This window comes from Perca fluviatilis, chromosome 6 (genome assembly GCF_010015445.1).
Source record: "Perca fluviatilis chromosome 6, GENO_Pfluv_1.0, whole genome shotgun sequence".
NCBI classification, from domain to species: domain Eukaryota; kingdom Metazoa; phylum Chordata; class Actinopteri; order Perciformes; family Percidae; genus Perca; species Perca fluviatilis.
In genome coordinates, this window is record NC_053117.1 from 42,600,438 (window position 1) to 42,618,384 (window position 17,947).

At 40.8% G+C, this 17,947-nt stretch overlaps 1 protein-coding gene across 9 annotated transcripts in view; it reads left to right on the forward strand.

Moving 5' to 3' along the window:
* Nucleotides 1–17,947, forward strand: part of LOC120560195 (transcriptional regulator CRZ1-like) — a 92,789-nt gene that overhangs the window by 50,165 nt on the left and 24,677 nt on the right. For 8 of the 9 annotated variants that reach the window (XM_039802440.1, XM_039802444.1, XM_039802445.1 and 5 more), the window contains 3 exons: nt 4,968–5,263; nt 14,846–15,074; nt 16,942–17,466. In XM_039802440.1, coding sequence (XP_039658374.1) covers nt 4,968–5,263; nt 14,846–15,074; nt 16,942–17,466 — 1,050 coding nt within the window. Of the gene's footprint in view, nt 1–4,967; nt 5,264–5,348; nt 5,493–14,786; nt 15,075–16,941; nt 17,467–17,947 lie in introns of all 9 variants that reach the window. The other variant, XM_039802448.1, reaches the window with a different exon arrangement.

Here is a 17,947-nt window from a genome sequence, read left to right on the forward strand (position 1 = left end):
ATTTCACTGGAGAGGATTGTAACACCAGACTGTAGCTGCTGTTGTCTGAAAAACAACAGACTCAGCCTGGCCTCACCAGCCTCGTGCTGCATTCAAAGTAATTGTAAAATACCCTTTTCCCATCCAGTGTTTTTGTGTTTTGCGTTAACAGGAATTTACTGGTGAAATAAGTTATTGTTGTAAGTTATTATTCCTTTTTTAATAAATCAATTGTAAATATACACTACTGGTCAAAAGTTTTAGAACACTCCAATTTTTCCAGGTTTTTATTGAAATTCATGCAGTTCAATGTCTTATTGTATTCTGAAATGAAAGAATAGAACAAATGAACAATTTAAGTTAAAAAAGAAATCATGGATCAATTTAAGCCCCCCCTAATCAAAGTAGCCCCCTTTGGCAGATATAACCGCTAACGCACTCGTGGCATTCTTTCTACAATGGAAATCAAATATTCTTCAGAAAGTTCTTCCCAAATCTGTTGCAGAAGTTCCCATAAATGTGTGGCACTTGGAGGTTGCTTTGCTTTCACTTTTCTGTCCAGTTCATCCCAAACCAGCTCAATGGGGTTTAAGTCTGGTGACTGTGCTGGCCACTCCATGTTTTTAAGCTTACCATCTTGTTCTTTTTTGCTAAGGTAGTTCTGGCATAGCTTGGACTTCTGTTTTGGGTCATTATCTTGCTGTAGGATGAACCCCTGACCAACTAGGCACATACCAGAGGGTACTGCATGGCGCTGCAGAATGCTGTGGTAGCCGTTTGGTTCAGGGTGCCTTTCACTCTGTACAAATCACCGACCCTGGATCCAGCAAAACAGCCCCAGACCATCACGCTTCCTCCTCCATGTTTGACAGTTGATGTCACACACTGAGGAACCATCCTTTCGCCTACTCAACGGAGTACAAAAATCCCGCGTGATGAACCGAAGATTTAAAATTTTGATTCATCAGTCCATAGCACCTTCTTCCAGTCTTCAGTAGTCCATTGATGATGTTTCTTGGCCCAGGCAAGCCTCTTTTTCTTATTCTGACGTCTTAGCAATGGCTTTCTTGCTGCAACTCGACCCATCAAACCTGCAGCTCCAAGTCTTCTCTTTACAGGTGAAACTGAGACTTGCTTATTACGACCACTATTAAGCTGAGCTTGAAGCTGTTGTCCTGTGAGACGCCTATCACTCAAGCTGTTGACTCTCAGAAACTTGTCTTCTGATTCTGTTGTGGCTTTGGGTCTGCCAGACCTCTTCCTGTCAGAGTTTCCCCCAGTTTCTAAGTGCCTTTTGATGGTGAAGAATACTGTACTCACTGACACCTGGACTTTCTTCGCAATTTCTCTGTAGGAAAGACCAACATTCTTAAGTCTTATGATGGTCTGTCTCTCTTCCATTGTTAATTGCCTTTTTCGCGCCATTTTTATAGCGACACACTACTTTCTGTAGTACAATACTGTTCAAATAATGCTCACGAGGGTATGGTCACACAGTGTGTTCCAACAATACTTTTATTCAAACAGAGGGGGTTGTAAGTAATCCAGACCAGTTGGAACACCTGTGGGAATTGGTAGTACCAACTTTCAAAGCTTAACCAATAGGGGTGGGAATCACCAGAGGCCTCACGATACGATATCATCCCGATACTTATGTCACGATACGATATTATTGCGATTTTAAACATATTGCAATATTCTGCGATATATTGCAATGTATTTACCTTTTTTCCAACTTCAGTTTTTTCCCAATTTCAAATGATGTCCCCAAAGGACAATTTTGTCAACATCTGTTTTATCTAAAAACATACATTTCTCTGTTTGTTCATCTAACTTCAATTTTATTGCTGCAAAATGTGAATGTCAAGCAGACAAAGTGACCAACACATATATCATAAAAGATCGATACTTGGCATCTGTGTATCGATACAGTATTGCCACGAAAAATATATCGCGATACTATGCTGTATCGATTTTTTCACCCACCCCTATTAACCAACCTCTATTGCTGCAGAACAGCTTTACATTGTAAACCCATTTCTTGTTCACTGAAAAAGGCCTTTTTGTAAAATACTGAAATGTACATTATTTTTCAGTTTTGGGTAACCTTACTTTTTTTTAACCTCAGGCAGTTTACCTTTTGTACCATTCCAAGCTATTCATTGGACTTGAACTGCTAAAATTTCAATAAAACACTATAAAGATTGGGGTGTTCTAAAACTTTTGACCGGTAGTATATAATTCTTTCAGTTCAGGCACCTCTATGTTGCACTTAAGCTCCACAATACAGGTCGCAGACCCGGTGTGATGTGTGCGAGAGGAGGAGACTCCGCGCATGACACATGTTGCATTTTGTAACTGTAGTCAAACTTGTGTAACTTTTTGGCCCGGCCCGGCTCGTGGCGGAAAATAACGGCCCGGCCCAAAAGTCTGGCGGGCTCGGGTTGGGCTCCGGCAGAGAATCTAAACTCTACTGACAGGTAAAGAGAGCTCTCTTCCTCGTTCAGACTCCCCCTGGGTTTGGTTGTTTATTATTGATGATAATAATGATGAGACGAGACGGCACCGCCGTCATTACACACTGACTGCAATATTGTTGAAAAAGACAGACTAAAATGTAGTTAAACAAAAAGAATATATTTCTCTTTAATCTGCATTGCCTTCCACCTGTTTGTGCTACTCAGTCCGGTTCTGGTGGTTGATCACCTCAGGTTTCTGCTGATTGGCTCTCATAACGGGACGGATTGGGTGGCGTGTGACGCAGCGCCATGAGGCAGATGTGTATGTTTACTCCACATTTTAATTGTGATATTTTGTTAGTGTTGACCGCGAGGGTCGGATTGAAAACCCAAAAACAAAGAAATAGCAGAATCCATATTATTCCTTGCTTTACAACATATATAACATTATCAGTATTACCAGGATAACTATATAATCACTTAGATGTGTTTCGAAGAGCAAACTATATCATTGCTTAGAGTGTGTGTGTTGAAAACCCCAAAATATAACATCTATATTTTGCTTACATATTAATCTGTTTTTGCTTAATTTGTTTTTGCTTATATATTGATCTGTTTCTGCATTATACGACAGAGTGAGTTTTCATTAAGAAACTGTGAGAAGTGTAGGAGAAGCAGCCAGACAGAGATAACCGAGAGCAGCGGCCTTGGTGGGTGCACGCAGCTGTGTGTGTGTGCATCCTGAAGACATGGCGGTGTGTTTCAGCACACGTGCTGAAGGGCTCATGTTAAGTTTTCTGTTACTGTACGTTGTTTGTGAGGTGTTTCCTACATTACCTTACAAGGACAAGGAATTACATAAAGTACGTCCCTTTTGATAACTTTGGGAGGAGTAAAATGTTTTTCATGTATAAATATGAGTGTTTTTGCCGAGTAGCTGGCTGCCTTCGGACTCTTTTACCCGGGTGCGGGGCTCTCCGTGTCCCGCTGGAGCTCCGACTGCAGGTCGAGGTCGGCAGCGAAGCTTTCTGGCGATAATAGCGATGTTGCTCCGCTGGCCGATACCCTCTGGTGACGGTCCGTCTGCGGCTGCAGGACCTGGAGCTCACCGCCAGTGTTTCAGTTTGACTGTTAAAAAGTGTTAAGATAATTAAAAGGTATTTATTTAGAAGCAGGCTGGTTGGTTAGTTAGCTAACGCTAGCTTGCTATTCCACCAAGCTTCAACTTCCATGCTACATAAATAAGCCGGACAGAGTTGTCCCTCATCTGGCGATAGAAACCCTGCTTTCCCCGTTCTGTTGGCTCAGAGCTCCACAGCCTAAGTCCACAGGTACAAATTAGTTTTGCACCAAATGTATTGCAAACGTGTTGCAAAAGCCAAGGCGCAGATTCCCCACTTTGTGATGCGAGAGAGCGCATACAGTGACAGATTCGAGAGGTTGTAATCACTGAGTTGTGGTTGTGATGGAAAATAAACTTGAGTAAAAAAAAAAAAGTACACGAGTAAATGTTGCATTACACGTTTGCAGCTGTCATTGTGTTCATGCAAATATCAATCTACACATTTGTGAATATTTTTTCTACGACTTCACATTCAGAATACAGGTGTGTGAATATGTTCTACAAGTGCGAATTTCAATTTACAAGTTCAGAGTTTTTTTACAAGCTCTCGTGTTTTTTTTCTTTTTGTGATTTCAAATTCAGATCACATGTGTGTGAATATTTTTTACAAGTGCAAATTTTAGTTTTACAAGTGCAAATTTTAACATACAAGTTCAGATTTTTTGTTCTGCAAGTTCTCACATTGTATTCCACAAGCTCTCACGTTTTGCACCATATTTACCTTCATAGTACACAGTACGTCAGTAGTAGGCTGGTTGCATATTCAGTGCTTTGTGGTCCTTCTGTGAGTAATCTTGGGGGAACAGTGGTTCTGGAGAATGCTACAAGCAGCTCTTATTGTAAATTTTCTGTCCGAGCAAAAACTTTCATCTCAACTCTATAACCTCCTGGTAACGCTAACTCGGTAATACAGAGGGTAATACAGCACAGTAAAGAAAGAAAACTTGATGACAGTAGTTGTGGTAAACACTACCACTTTGGTCCAAAGCGGCCGCTGGAATCAACACAAACTGAAAGTTACACATGGCCACTTTAACTCTACGTAATAGTGTAGAAACAAAACTTATTAACAAAGACATGTGAACAACAAATCAATATGCTGGAGAGCCCCAGAGCCTGGGCGTTCTCCTACCATGTGTTTCTGTACAATTAATTTCATTATTTGCATGTAGAGTAGACAGCATCAGTTTTTGGCGGACCGATGGTCCACCGCGAAGACATGCGCTGGGCAACCACGTTACCATCACTTATTCAGATACTGACGTCGAAGGCACCCTTTATCATCTGATCCAGAAGCTCCGTTCATCATTTCTACAGTCTATGTTCTCAAGAAAAAGAGAACAAGTGTTCTGTTCTTTTCTCCAATAACAGTAGTATCCTATTTCTTTTGTTGTCTGTCCCTCCAGAGCTCCCACAGCAACGTGTCTGTAAGGAGGAGGAGGTTCTCTCTGACCAGCAGCTCTGTATTCAGGAGAGGAACTCCAGTCTGGACCAAGAGGACCCAGAGCCTCCACAGATTAAAGAGGACCAGGAGGAACTGTGCACCAGTCAGGAGGGAGAGCAGCTTGTACTGAAGCAGGAGACTGATACCTTTATGTTGACTCCTACTTATGAGGAAAGGGACCACAGTGAAGGTCAGACTCTGAACTTCAATCCTGATGATGACACTCTAAGTGCAGCAGAGAAAGAGTCTGTAGCCAACATGTCAGTTATAACCTCTGTGGTATCAGAAGCAAACAGTGACCACCAGCTCCTCTCTCCCAACTCTGATGAAGCTGAGAGCCAAGATCAGAAAGGAGGCAAGCATGGAGACTCAGGACCAACTAGAAATGCAGAGCCAGAACCAAAGAAGAGACGACGCAAGAGCAGAAGTCACAGCAACAACGTAGACAACACTAACGTGTCAGAGATTCACCCTAAAACTCAAACAGGTAAAAAGTCTTTCATATGTGACACATGTGGGAAAGACTTTAAGTGTAATTCAGCATTGCAGAGACACCTGAGAATCCACACAGGTGAGATGGCTTGTTCTTGCAAAACATGTGGAAAAGACTTTGGACGTAAAGATAATTTGGAAATCCACATGAGAAGAGTCCACACATGTGAAAAGCCGTATTCTTGCAAAACATGTAAAAAAGAATTCGGACGTAGCGATGAACTTAGAAACCACATGAGAACACACACAGGTGAGAAGCTGTACATTTGCAAGACCTGCAGTAAAATATTCTTTGACACTTCAGCATTAAAAAGGCACATGATAATTCACACTGGAGAGAAGGGTTATTCTTGCGAAACATGTGGAAAACACTTTCGACGTAAAGATCACTTGGAAAGCCACATGAGAACACACACAGGTGAGAAGCCGTATTCCTGCAAAACATGTGGAAAAGACTTTGGACGTAGTAATAACTTGTTGGTCCACATGAGAAGAGCACACACAGGTGAGAAGCCGTACATTTGCAAGACCTGCAAGAAAAGATTCTGTGACGCTTCAACTTTAAAAATCCATGTGAGAACTCACACAGGTGAGAAGCCGTATTCCTGCAAAACATGTGGAACAGGGTTTGGGCGTAGTAGTAGCTTGTTGGTCCACATGAGAAGAGCTCACACAGGAGAGAAGCCGTACGTTTGCAAGACCTGTGGGAAAAGATTCTGTGATGGTTCAGATTTAACGAAGCATATGAAAACCCACAGAGGATAGAATATAATCTAATATTGATCCTTTGAATTTTGATTATAAAGTTCTAGTGGTTCATGGTCAAAACTGACAAGAACCCTCAGAAGCGAGGAGCAACATTTTGTGGAAATGACAATTGTGGGAAAAGTGACCTGAGGATCAACATAGACAGGAGAAACCATCCAGCTGAAACTCTCGTAGAGACCTGTTGAACTGAATGAAATACTTTTACAGTAGTTACATCTCTGACACTGAATGTTAAATATTTTGAACAAAGATGAGATGTAAATATCTTAATGTCAAGTTTCTCTTAATATGACTATTACTTCTGTTATTAACAGTATTTTCACAGTGAGTGGACAGTAGTGGCTGTTAAAATAATGATGTGAACTCCATGGTTGTTTTTGCCAAATGCTAATTTACAAAGTATCTTAGAATCACGTTTAGTTTAAAGTATAACAAGGACTTTAAATCCATGTACCTCGAGTAGTATTTGATACTTGTATATGAAGCCTCCTGCACAAGAAGTCAGGATTTACATTTCAGAGTGACTGACATCACTGTTTTTTATTTCTGTTTAAGAAATCCTATTGAATGTTAAAGTGCCTTTTTACCTTTTGTTTTTGAGCAGATTGTGGCCAAATGTTCAGCATTTTGTTTAATAAATGAACAATGATTGAAAGTTATTCATCAGGCTGTTTTGGAGCATGTTTCCAACTATAGAATGACTGCATGGTTTGGGAACCTTCCTGTATCATCAAAATCTGTATCGGTTGGAATTTTAAACAGGAGCCTAAGATAAGCAGAGCTTAGAGGCTGTACTGCAGTACAAAACCACAAACTGATTAATGTCTCTGTGGGTATTTGTTTATTATCTGTGAACTCTTTCATGTCATCTGGTGTTGGGTGCCCATATATGTTGATGGTTTCAGTCAAATTCCCCCATGGGGACAATAAAGTATATCAAAACAGTTTCTGTTTAGTTCCAATTATTTTTAGAGAATAAAATGACAACTGTTCTAAGTGTTCAAACCCTACCTCATTCACACTTTGAGAACTCAGCAGAATAACATCCAGCTGTGTTAAAAATGTAATTAAACAATTGTGACAATTTGGAACAAGTTGCTTAATATACACTGTGAAATTAATACATAGTCTAAAAACTGTATACTAGACAGATTTCAGGGGTACTCTGAAATTACTATAAGAAATAATCCGAAGACTTCTTACACCTCTGCTTATTCGTTTTTTTTCTATAGAGTGACACGTCATGTGATGCCATTATTTGGTGTTAAACTGTTGTTGGAAGCAGGAAGAGAAACCCTCCCCCTGACTGCTGGTTTTATTAAGAAGTAGCAGCTGCAGTTCCACCAAGCTGCCACTGAGTGTCGCTGTCTGACCGCTCTGTAACGGCCGTTCAGGGAACTGCTGAAGGAGAGAAGAGGAAAACACAGTTTAGATACAAAAACTACTACAATAACATGATAACTTTAAGTATTTGTACACATGTGTTCCTCATATGTGTTTATGTGATAAAAGGCCCGACTGTCTCACGTTAATTTAAGCAGAAATAGCCCGTTCTTTCTTTGAGGAAAAGCTGATTCACCAAATTCAGTTTTCAATTTGAACACATTAGTGAAAAACGTTCACAACTCGACAAATATGAAAAATATGTCTTGGAATATCAATCCAGTTCGAACAGTATGGTCTACTGCCAAAATGAGCAGATGTTAAACAAACAACTTTAAATAAAATGCCCTCAGCTAAAAGCAGAAAGAATAGCTTCCTCCCGTTTCCCGTCGGACCTTAATGAGTGTGACAGCCAGCGGAAGTAAACAAGGCTGCTGGCCGTAGCGTTAGCTGCATGCTGCTGTTGAATGAGCTGGAAGACGGTATTGTAGTCGTAGAGCAGATGGTTCTTTCAGCTGGAACTAAGCAACAATGTCTTCAGTTGAGTGTTTGAGAGAGTTTGTCACCGAGCGACTAACTGCTGCTGCTGAAGAAATATTCCGAGTTGTTGAAAAAACTATCGTCGAGTACGAGGAAGAGATCGCTCGGCAGCGCAGACTGTTGGATGGCGTTTGGAGACCAGAAATCAGGTTACACAGGATAGGTGAGTTTAACCGCTACTATTTGAATCCTGGTTCTATATGTTACACAGGATAGGTGAGTTTAACCGCTACTATTTGAATCCTAGTTAGAACCAGGGATGGACTGGGGCTAAAAAAACAGCCCTGGGCTTTCTCCCAAATAGGCCCATCATCCGGCCATTCGCCCCTAGCCGTGCAGACACTAGCCAGGATGTCCTGATACTATGTCACCATACTGTAGCCTATCAGAGGAATTCATAGCAAGTAACATCTCAAAACCAATGATGATAACTGGGGTTGTGTTTATTAATGAAGCCTTAGCCTTCAAATAAAAACAAAAAATGTACAATGCCATTAACTATAAAATACAAATAATGAAATGTCACTGGCTATAGAAACCCCAAATTACACAAACTTGTAATTATATAAGGTGGTAAGGGTGGTGATGGCGCAGTGGATATGACACGTGCCTTTGGTGTGGGACATCTGGGTTCAATTCCCACTGCGGTACATCAACCAATGTGTCCCTGAGCAAGGCACTTAACCCCTAGTTGTTCCAGAGGTGTGCAGCCTCTTATATATATATATATATATATATATATATATATATATATATATATATATATATAAACAGCCACCAGGTCTTTGCAGCCACCAGGTCTTTGCCAGTTCCACAATAGTAAACGCAAATATGAAAGACAAAGAAAAACTGCACTGATGGAAGACAGACAGAAAGTGCAAGCTAGGATTTTGGTTACATTTGGTGAATTATTCAACCCGTGATTAATTTGTAACAGAAATTATTAAACACGTTAAGTTTGACAGCACTAAATGTTTTAATTTTCATAACCATGATGCACACCCATGTTGAGCTGAGTATGCAATTCGCTAAGATAGGGATAAAGGCAGCCTGCTCCTGGCTCTTACCAGTACCTCTTGTTGATGGGAAGTTAACTCTGCTCATCATGACCAGGCTGCAGATGCTCAGCTCAGCTTCCACTTGGTCCTCTACACTCTGGCTAAGCGATACAGTGCTGCTGCTAGTGCTGCTGCTGCTGGCAGTTGCACTGCAACCTGCAACTTTTTGCATTTTGCTGCATCAGAGAGAGAGAGTTGGCCCTCTTTTCTTTTACTTTTTCCCATCCACCTTTCTCCTTACTTTTTCTGCTAGCCATTCTGCCGGGGATTTGATTTCACCCTGCTGCTCAGGCTGGAAAACTGTACATTTTTCTTTCCTGACCTGCTACCGTTACAAATCTGCATCTGCGGCTGGGGACCAATCACAAACTGGCTAGTAGGCCGACTCTTCTTCCTCAGTTTCTTTTTTTTTCTTCTTTTTTTAAACACCTGTTGGCTGTTCATATCGCTTTGTTAGACTTTTTTTGTGTTCTGGACTTTTCCCGAAGGCACAGATTGTCAGTCCGTCCCTGGTTATAACCACAGATGTCTACGGAGTCGCTGTTGTGCCAACAAGTGATTACAGTCAGCAGGAGCGCCCTGTGCCCTGATTAGAACCATCCTCCTACCTTGGAAATGACTTGGTTTGATGAGTGAGGCTTATATTTGATAGATTATAGCCCAACCACAACCTTTTTAACTGTTGATAATATACCTTTTTAAATGAGCAATACAACCCATAAAATGCACTTTTCCACTTCAGAAAGTGATTGCAGCTCCTACCTTGTGTTTGAAAGGTTGTTCTGTCTCACAATGAGCTGATTTAATGATGTTGAGAAAAGTGATAATATAATGCCCTCCTGGCTACAAGCCTTTGTTGTGTAGAACACTGAATCCCAACCAAGGGTTAGTTACGCTGTTGCCAGGGGGGTTGTGGAAAGATCATAGAGAAGGTTAAATCATTTGACAAAAACATTTAAATTATGATTTGATAGAATATTCCAGCTGTAACATTTAAACAATAGAGGTTGCATTTATGTAGGAAATGAGACTCTCGTAAATCATGCAAATCCGCAAAAAAATGTTTTGGGAAGGTGGGAGGGTGCGCGCATAGCACTGGTAAACATAATGACCGGGTCGCATTAGCAGGCATTTGACCATAGCCGATTGGTCAGGGGATAAGACCTGAACAAATCAGGTTACGTTACTTTGCGTAAGCACGGCGCCTGGCCAATAATAGTGATTGAAGGGCGGGTCTTAGGAATCGTAATTTCACCATGAATTTCACAGCCGGGAAAAAGACCTCCACAGTGCGAATAGATGTGCTGGGCTCGGTGGAAGCTAACAGAAGCTAGCTGGCGTAAGCCGACAGCTGACCAGGTGTCTCAGAGATACCAGGTGATCGGCGGAGACAGGGAGTACGTGGACTTGAAAGAGTCCGTCAGTCGTGGCAGACGAAGGTCCAGTCGGGAGTTTGGATGGAGAGTCCACTGAAGTCCACTGTGGTCTGAAGGGATAATCCTCGCTAAATCACTATCTTGAGGTAACCGTTAGTCGGAGGTTGACAGCTAACGTTAGCCAGCTGAGGCTAACAGTTGATCGACGGTGAGTAACGTAGCAACGCTACACAGGCTGGCAGCAGCACAGAGTCCAGACTTGATAAGTCACAGCAGGGGATAGAAAGGTGTTGAGAATGACCAACAACTAATCTAAAACTCGCGGATTATGAAGCGACGTTCCAACATAATTTTTTTTGAAGTGTTAAAGTGATGGTTCGGAGTAATTTACCCTAGGGTCCTTTGCACCATGACCTCGAGCCAAACACCCCCCCAGAAGCTTTTTTTCACCTGGGTCTAACATTGGGCGAGTTAGCGTAGAGTAGCGTTAGCCGCTGAATAGCTTAGCGCGGGGCTAATGGACCCACGTTTGTATCTCTTAAATGACCCCACTAATAATGCCCGAAATGATACCAAAGGTCTACACTAGTATATATAGGTTATGCACTCATAAAACTATGGATTGGAAAGTTTGTAAGTACACCAGAAGTTTATGTAAATAACACTTGCCTGCTGGCTTCTGCTCTCTGCTGTTGTTGTTGCTGCTGTGAGACGAGTGCTTAGGGACATCTACAAATTACAACACCGAAAAGAGATGCAACAAAAATATCTTTTAATTTATCTTATTTTTTAAAGTAAGTGCTGTAATATAACTAGAAGGAGACAAGTAATAATTGAGGTAAGTTTGGAGACATTACCTTATTTAATCATTAAATTAATACATATTTTTGTTGTATCTCTTTTCGGTGTAGTAATTTGTAGACAGCCCTAAGCACTCGTCTAACTGCAGGTAGCAGCAGCAGAGAGCAGAAGAGAGCAGGCAAGTGTTCATAAACTTCTGGTGTACTTACAAACTTTCCAATCCATCGTTTTATGAGTGCATAACCTATTTGTACTAGTGTAGACCTTTGGTATCATTTCGGGCATTATTAGTGGGGTCATTTACGAGATACAAACGTGGGTCCATTAGCCCCTGCGCTAAGCTATTCAGCGGCTAACGCTACGCTACGCTAACTCTCCCAATGTTAGACCCAGGTGAAAAAAAGCTTCTGGGGGGGTGTTTGGCTCGAGGTCATGGTGCAAAGGACCCTAGGGTAAATTACTCCGAACCATCACTTTAAATAGCTCCATGTTTCTGAGTATCCTCAAGTATGGGCTTTTAATCCTTGTGTTGTCCTCGGGTCAAATTTGACCATTTTGAAAAAGTTTTTTATATCAGAAATATGGGTTTCAACCAAATTGCGGAAAATTAACATGGATGCATGGATATGTTTTATGGGTTCCATACAACGTTATATGCAGGTACAATTAAAGATAACTTTCATTAAATTTTGGTTTGTTATATACAATTTTATAGTATTTGGAAAAAAAAAAGTTTGCTTTTAAAACCGTATCCTGACTAAACTTTAACATACACCAGTCTGTGATCCAATCAACATCCTCTGATCTTAACTGTTAGTCAAAATAATTAATAATTTCTGCTTTTTTACCTAAAAAAAAATAGGTATAATGTCATATAAATTCGGTTTATTGACCATGAATAAAGAAAGCTTTGAAAGCTTTTTTGACAAAAACCTTTTAAAAGAAATAATTGCCAAAAGCATTGCAAAAAGTGACAAACAAGCCAGAAATCTTTTTATTATGTGGTGCTAATGACATTTTTCCTCAGGTATTTGGAGAAACCAACAAAAATCTGTATATTCTCAAATAGTACGTTTTAGCCAGGGGTTAAAGTGTGTGTGTGTGTGTGTGTGTGTGTGTGTGTGTGTGTGTGTGTGTGTGTGTGTGTGTGTGTGTCTTGTAGTAAAGAGAAAGATTGGGAGAAGGAAGTTTGTGTGAGGTGGACCTGGTCACCACAGACCCAAATCTTGTCAGCTGTTGCTACTGTCATATGCTGCAGTCTCTTCATGTGGCACATTATGTTTGGCACATTGTATGGGTCACTTCTTATATCATAACAAGGTAATACAATGTGTAATCAAGTGATGACTGATCAACAGTAATGTAAATGCTAAATGCCCTAATACCTGTTGATACTACAACAATGGAAAGTATAGGCTCTTAAAGGAGAACTCCGGGCAATTTTTACGTTAATCTTGATCGCTATATGTATATGAGTACTGTCGATAGCAAAAAAAAACGAGCCGAATCAGTGCTAGCAACACGGAGTTGCTGCAGCTAATGCCGAGAGCTTCCACTCAGCTAAAACGGCAGTTATGGGGGCATAAGATAAAGAGTGTCTTTGTGCCTCTTAACAGACACAAAATGCAATTAAAATGTCTGTGCAACACGAACAGGGCCCTTACATGACAACAAGATGCGTTTAGCAACTTAGCCATTGTTTAAATTCACCTACCCTCTTAGCTGCTAGCTGCCGTCTGGGATGAGTGAGTGTGTTCAGCCAGGCTCCGGTAATAATCATCACGCAGCAGTTCCATGTGTATTTGTAGCATATATATCCATTTTGTGTGCTGTCGTTGGTGAATATGAGTCTCTGCAGTGGCGAATTGTGTGGTAGTTTCCTTAGCCAGGCTAGCAGCCCCGACCGGGCATCCTTCTACTTCCTCCCCACCTCCCTTGCCTGCCGCTGCCGACAACAATCCACAGGCGCCCGCTGGTCTGGTGGATGTCCTCCAGAGGACAGTTCATGCTTTCACGGCGAAATTTTGAAGTTTATTCCCCCCTCATAAATAGGTAATTGAGCACTGTAGTGGTTAACGTAAAAATTGCCCGGAGTTCTCCTTTAACCTTGCAGTTTTGCAAATATCCTGTAAGACTCAATTTCTCCATTGCTTTGCACAAAACTCTCCAGAAAGTGCCATTTGATGGTTTATTTTTCAAATTTTTTTCCCGGGGGGGCATACCCCCGCACCCCCCTAAGGTGAGCCCCCCCACAGAACAAATCCCAATTTTACTTCTGGTCTTTAGTTAGGTCTTTATTAGCTGTTGCAACATAAACAATATAAAGTGTAATTGTATTTGCTAAATCACCCATCGAAACGGTACTATTACTGGGTGCACCGTATATTTTCCTGCTTTTTTGTCCTTAGCCAATCACATGCCTGATTAATGGTTAAAACATTCAGCCTCACTTTAGGTAGATATAGTAGTAGGATTGCTAACCAAACTAACCTAAACATTTACAATCAACAAGTATGACAAAATAACAATATCCACTTTTATATAATGAATAATTACACAATTGAGATAGATAGATAGCACTTATCAACAGCATCCTCAGTGCATACTTTGGGAATTGATGAAGGGGTACGGGAGTTAATCTGACAGGACTGTGGGGGGACCTCAGACCAAAAAGGTTGTGAACCAGTGGTGAAGAGTTTTTAACACGTAATCCTTTTGTTCATTAACCCTGATGACAGTGGTTCCCAAACTGGAGGGCCCCAAGTTATAACACATCAACAACTGGTCCTTATTTTTAATAAATACATACTCATTAATGAATAAATACACTTCTAAAAATGTTCAGGGCCCCGAACTGTACAAATGTACCAATTCAATGCTTTTATGAAAAAGTGAACATATCACCTGGACTATTGAGCTTATCCCTATACTGTGTGGGACAGATCTGTTTGACACATCAGATTTAAATTTTTTATTTTACAATAATTAAAGCCTCTATCCTGTTTGACAGATCCTGAAACATCCCCTGCTTAATATTTTATTTTACATACAATAAATGGGACCAAACTAGTGATTGAGACCATAAGGTCATTATGATAATGTTTGCTGAGTATTAAATTAAGTGAGAAGTGGGTCATTTTCTCATATCTATATATCTATCTATAAAACAGACTTCTTTTTGGAGCCTGCTGAAAATGAGAGAGAATGCAGCATTAATGAGCTTCAGCATTGGCTCCACTTTTTAGCCCCCCGCTCCTTCCATTATTTTTTACAGTCTATGGTCTCAGGAAAAAGAGACCAAGTGTTCTGTTCTTTTCTCCAATAACAGTAGTATCCTATTTCTTTTGTTGTCTATCCCTCCAGAGCTCCCACAGCAACATGTCTGTAAGGAGGAGGAGGTTCTCTCTGACCAGCAGCTCAACATGCCAGTTATAACCTCTGTGGTATCAGAAGCAAACAGTGACCACCAGCTCCTCTCTCACAACTCTCATGAAGCTGAGAGCCAAGATCAGAAAGGAGGCAAGCATGGAGACTCAGGATCAACTAGAAATACAGAGCCAGAACCAAAGAAGAGACGACGCAAGAGCAGAAGTCACACTAACAACGTAGACAACACTAACATGTCAGCGATTCACACTAATACTCAAACAGGTAAAAAGTCTTTCATATGTGACATGTGGGAAAGAATTAAAGTGTAACTTAGGTTTGAAGAAACACCTGAGAACCCACACAGGTGAGAAGTCATATTATTGCAAAACATTTGGGAAAGATTTCAGCCAAAATAGTGGCTTGTTGGTCCAATTGAGAACTCGCACAGGTGAGAAGCTGTACATTTACAAGAACTTTTATACTTTGATATATTCTGTGCTATACACTTCTCTACACCCTTCTGTTCTGGTAATTGCTCAGAAACCCCCTGTATATTGTAAATATATGTAGGAATGCATTCTAAATCTCTGTCTCGGTCTTTATTTTACTTGTGGGTAAATGTGGACCTCCGGGAACTTCATCATCATGTACGAAAGTACATAGAAAATCTGCAAACTTTCCCTTAAATTAACATTACCAGCTAATGCTAGTGCTAGCTAGTTTGGTTGACAACTTGCTACCGAATTCTGAACAAAAAGAAAAATTTTCAATTAACTTTGATGAAATGAAAACCCATTGAGAGGGTCAAAGTTTAAGTTGAAAACACGTACAGCACCCAAAAACAAGGTCAGGTCTATTTTAATGTACACAGTACCATGGTTAGCATTGCTAAGCGTGCATTCACATTTCCTGTGACCGCCGTCAGACGGTGCAGCTAAAACACAGGTCTTTCCAATAATCTTTAATGATGGGGCGGCGGGGTTCGCATTGGGGAAGACGAAGAAAAAAAATGTGGAGGGCTCTGGTGGAAAGTTGAGACCAACTCAACTTATAGAGAAATGCTACCCCGCATCACGCTGCTGTGGCCTATCATGTAAGCGGAGATCAGACTTGTCAGTCCGTTTTGAGGCAGTGTGAGAACAGGAAACATCACTGCCTCTATTGCTGCCACAATTAAAGTTTAGAAACACTATGAGGATAAAAAAAATGAAATGCAAGCACTGAACTGCCGAGGAGTTTGTGTGGCAGCGGACTGTTTGCCAAACAACAAAGAACAGGCCGTCCTTCTCTTTCTTTCTCTGTGAAATGAAGCTGCATTGTGCGGTCTAGTCTAAACTAGGGCTGTCCCAAACGATTTATTTTTTAAACGATTAATCTAGCGATTATTTTTTCGATTAGTCGACTGATCTAACGATACATTTTTTTGATTAATCTAACGATTAATTTTTCAATGACCGATTATTTTCCCGTTGCTCAATTATTAACAATTTACACAAAACAAATTTCAATAAGGTTCAAATCTCTATTTATTAAAATTGTTTAACACTGCACTGTTCAAGTAAAATGAATTTTTAGTGCAACCTGAATCCAGATGTAGGCTATCAATCCAACCACAAAATAATCACTTTCAGGAGGAATACAAAAATAAAAACTTAAAGTAAACAGAGCAAGTGCAAAAAGAGTAGTGTATGAGAGATTAACCTGTATTTGCTTTTTTTAACAGTAGGTAAAATAATGATGCAGCCTAAGCCTCTGTCCTGATTGACAGGTGGCTGTGCAGCCATGCCCTAAATCATCCCCTGGTTTATCATCTATTTCTAAATAAATAGGACCATAATTTACTAAAATTAATATCAGGCAGCTGTATTGAAGAAGGCTTGAAACTGGTTGTAAATTAAGTGAGAAGTAGGGTTAATTCTCTAATACTCTTATAGCTCAGACTTATTTTTGGAGCCAGTGGAGTCGCCCCCTGCTGAAAATTAAATAGAATGCAGCTTTAATGAGCTTCAGCATTGGCTTCACTTTTTAGGCCGCCGAAGCTCCATTCATTATTTTTACAGTCTATGGTCTCAAGAAAAAGAGAACAAGTGTTCTGTTCTTTTCTCCAATAACAGTAGTATCCTATTTCTTTTGTTGTCTGTCCCTCCAGAGCTCCCACAGCAACATGTCTGTAAGGAGGAGGAGGTTCTCTCTGACCAGCAGCTCTGTATTCAGGAGAGGAATTCCAGTCTGGACCAAGAGGACCCAGAGCCTCCACAGATTAAAGATGAACAGGAGGAACTGTGCACCAGTCAGGAGGGAGAGCAGCTTGTACTGAAGCAGGAGACTGATACCTTTATGTTGACTCCTACTTATGAGGAAAGGGACCACAGTGAAGGTCAGACACTGAACTTCAATCCTGATGATGACACTCTAAGTGCAGCAGAGAAAGAGTCTGTAGCCAACATGCCAGTTCTAACCTCTGTGGAATCAGAAGCAAACAGTGACCACCAGCTCCTCTCTCCCAACTCTCATGAAGCTGAGAGCCAAGATCAGAAAGGAGGCAAGCATGGAGACTCAGGATCAACTAGAAATGCAGAGCCAGAACCAAAGAAGAGACGACTCAAGAGCAGAAGTCACAGCAACAACGTAGACAACACTAACGTGTCAGAGATTCACCCTAATACTCAAACAGGTAAAAAGTCTTTCATATGTGACACATGTGGGAAAGACTTTAAGTGTAATTCACTATTGCTGAGACACCTGAGAGTCCACACAGGTGAGAAGCCTTATTCTTGTGAAACATGTGGAAAACACTTTGGACGAAATGCTACCTTGTTGCTCCACATGAGAGTCCACAATGGTGAGAAGCCATATTCTTGCAAATCATGTGAAAAAGATTTTATAAGTAAAACTCACCTGAGAATCCACATGAGAATCCACACAGGTGTGAAGCCGTACATTTGCAAGACCTGTGGGAAAAGATTCTGTGAGGCTTCAGCATTAACAAGGCATATGAGAACTCACACAGGTGAGAGGCCATATTCTTGCAAAACCTGTGGAAAAAGGTTTGGGTGTAGTAGTGGCTTGTTGGTCCACATGAGAACTCACACAGGTGAGAAGCCGTACATTTGCAAGACCTGTGGTAAAAGATTCGGTAACCCTTCAGCATTAAT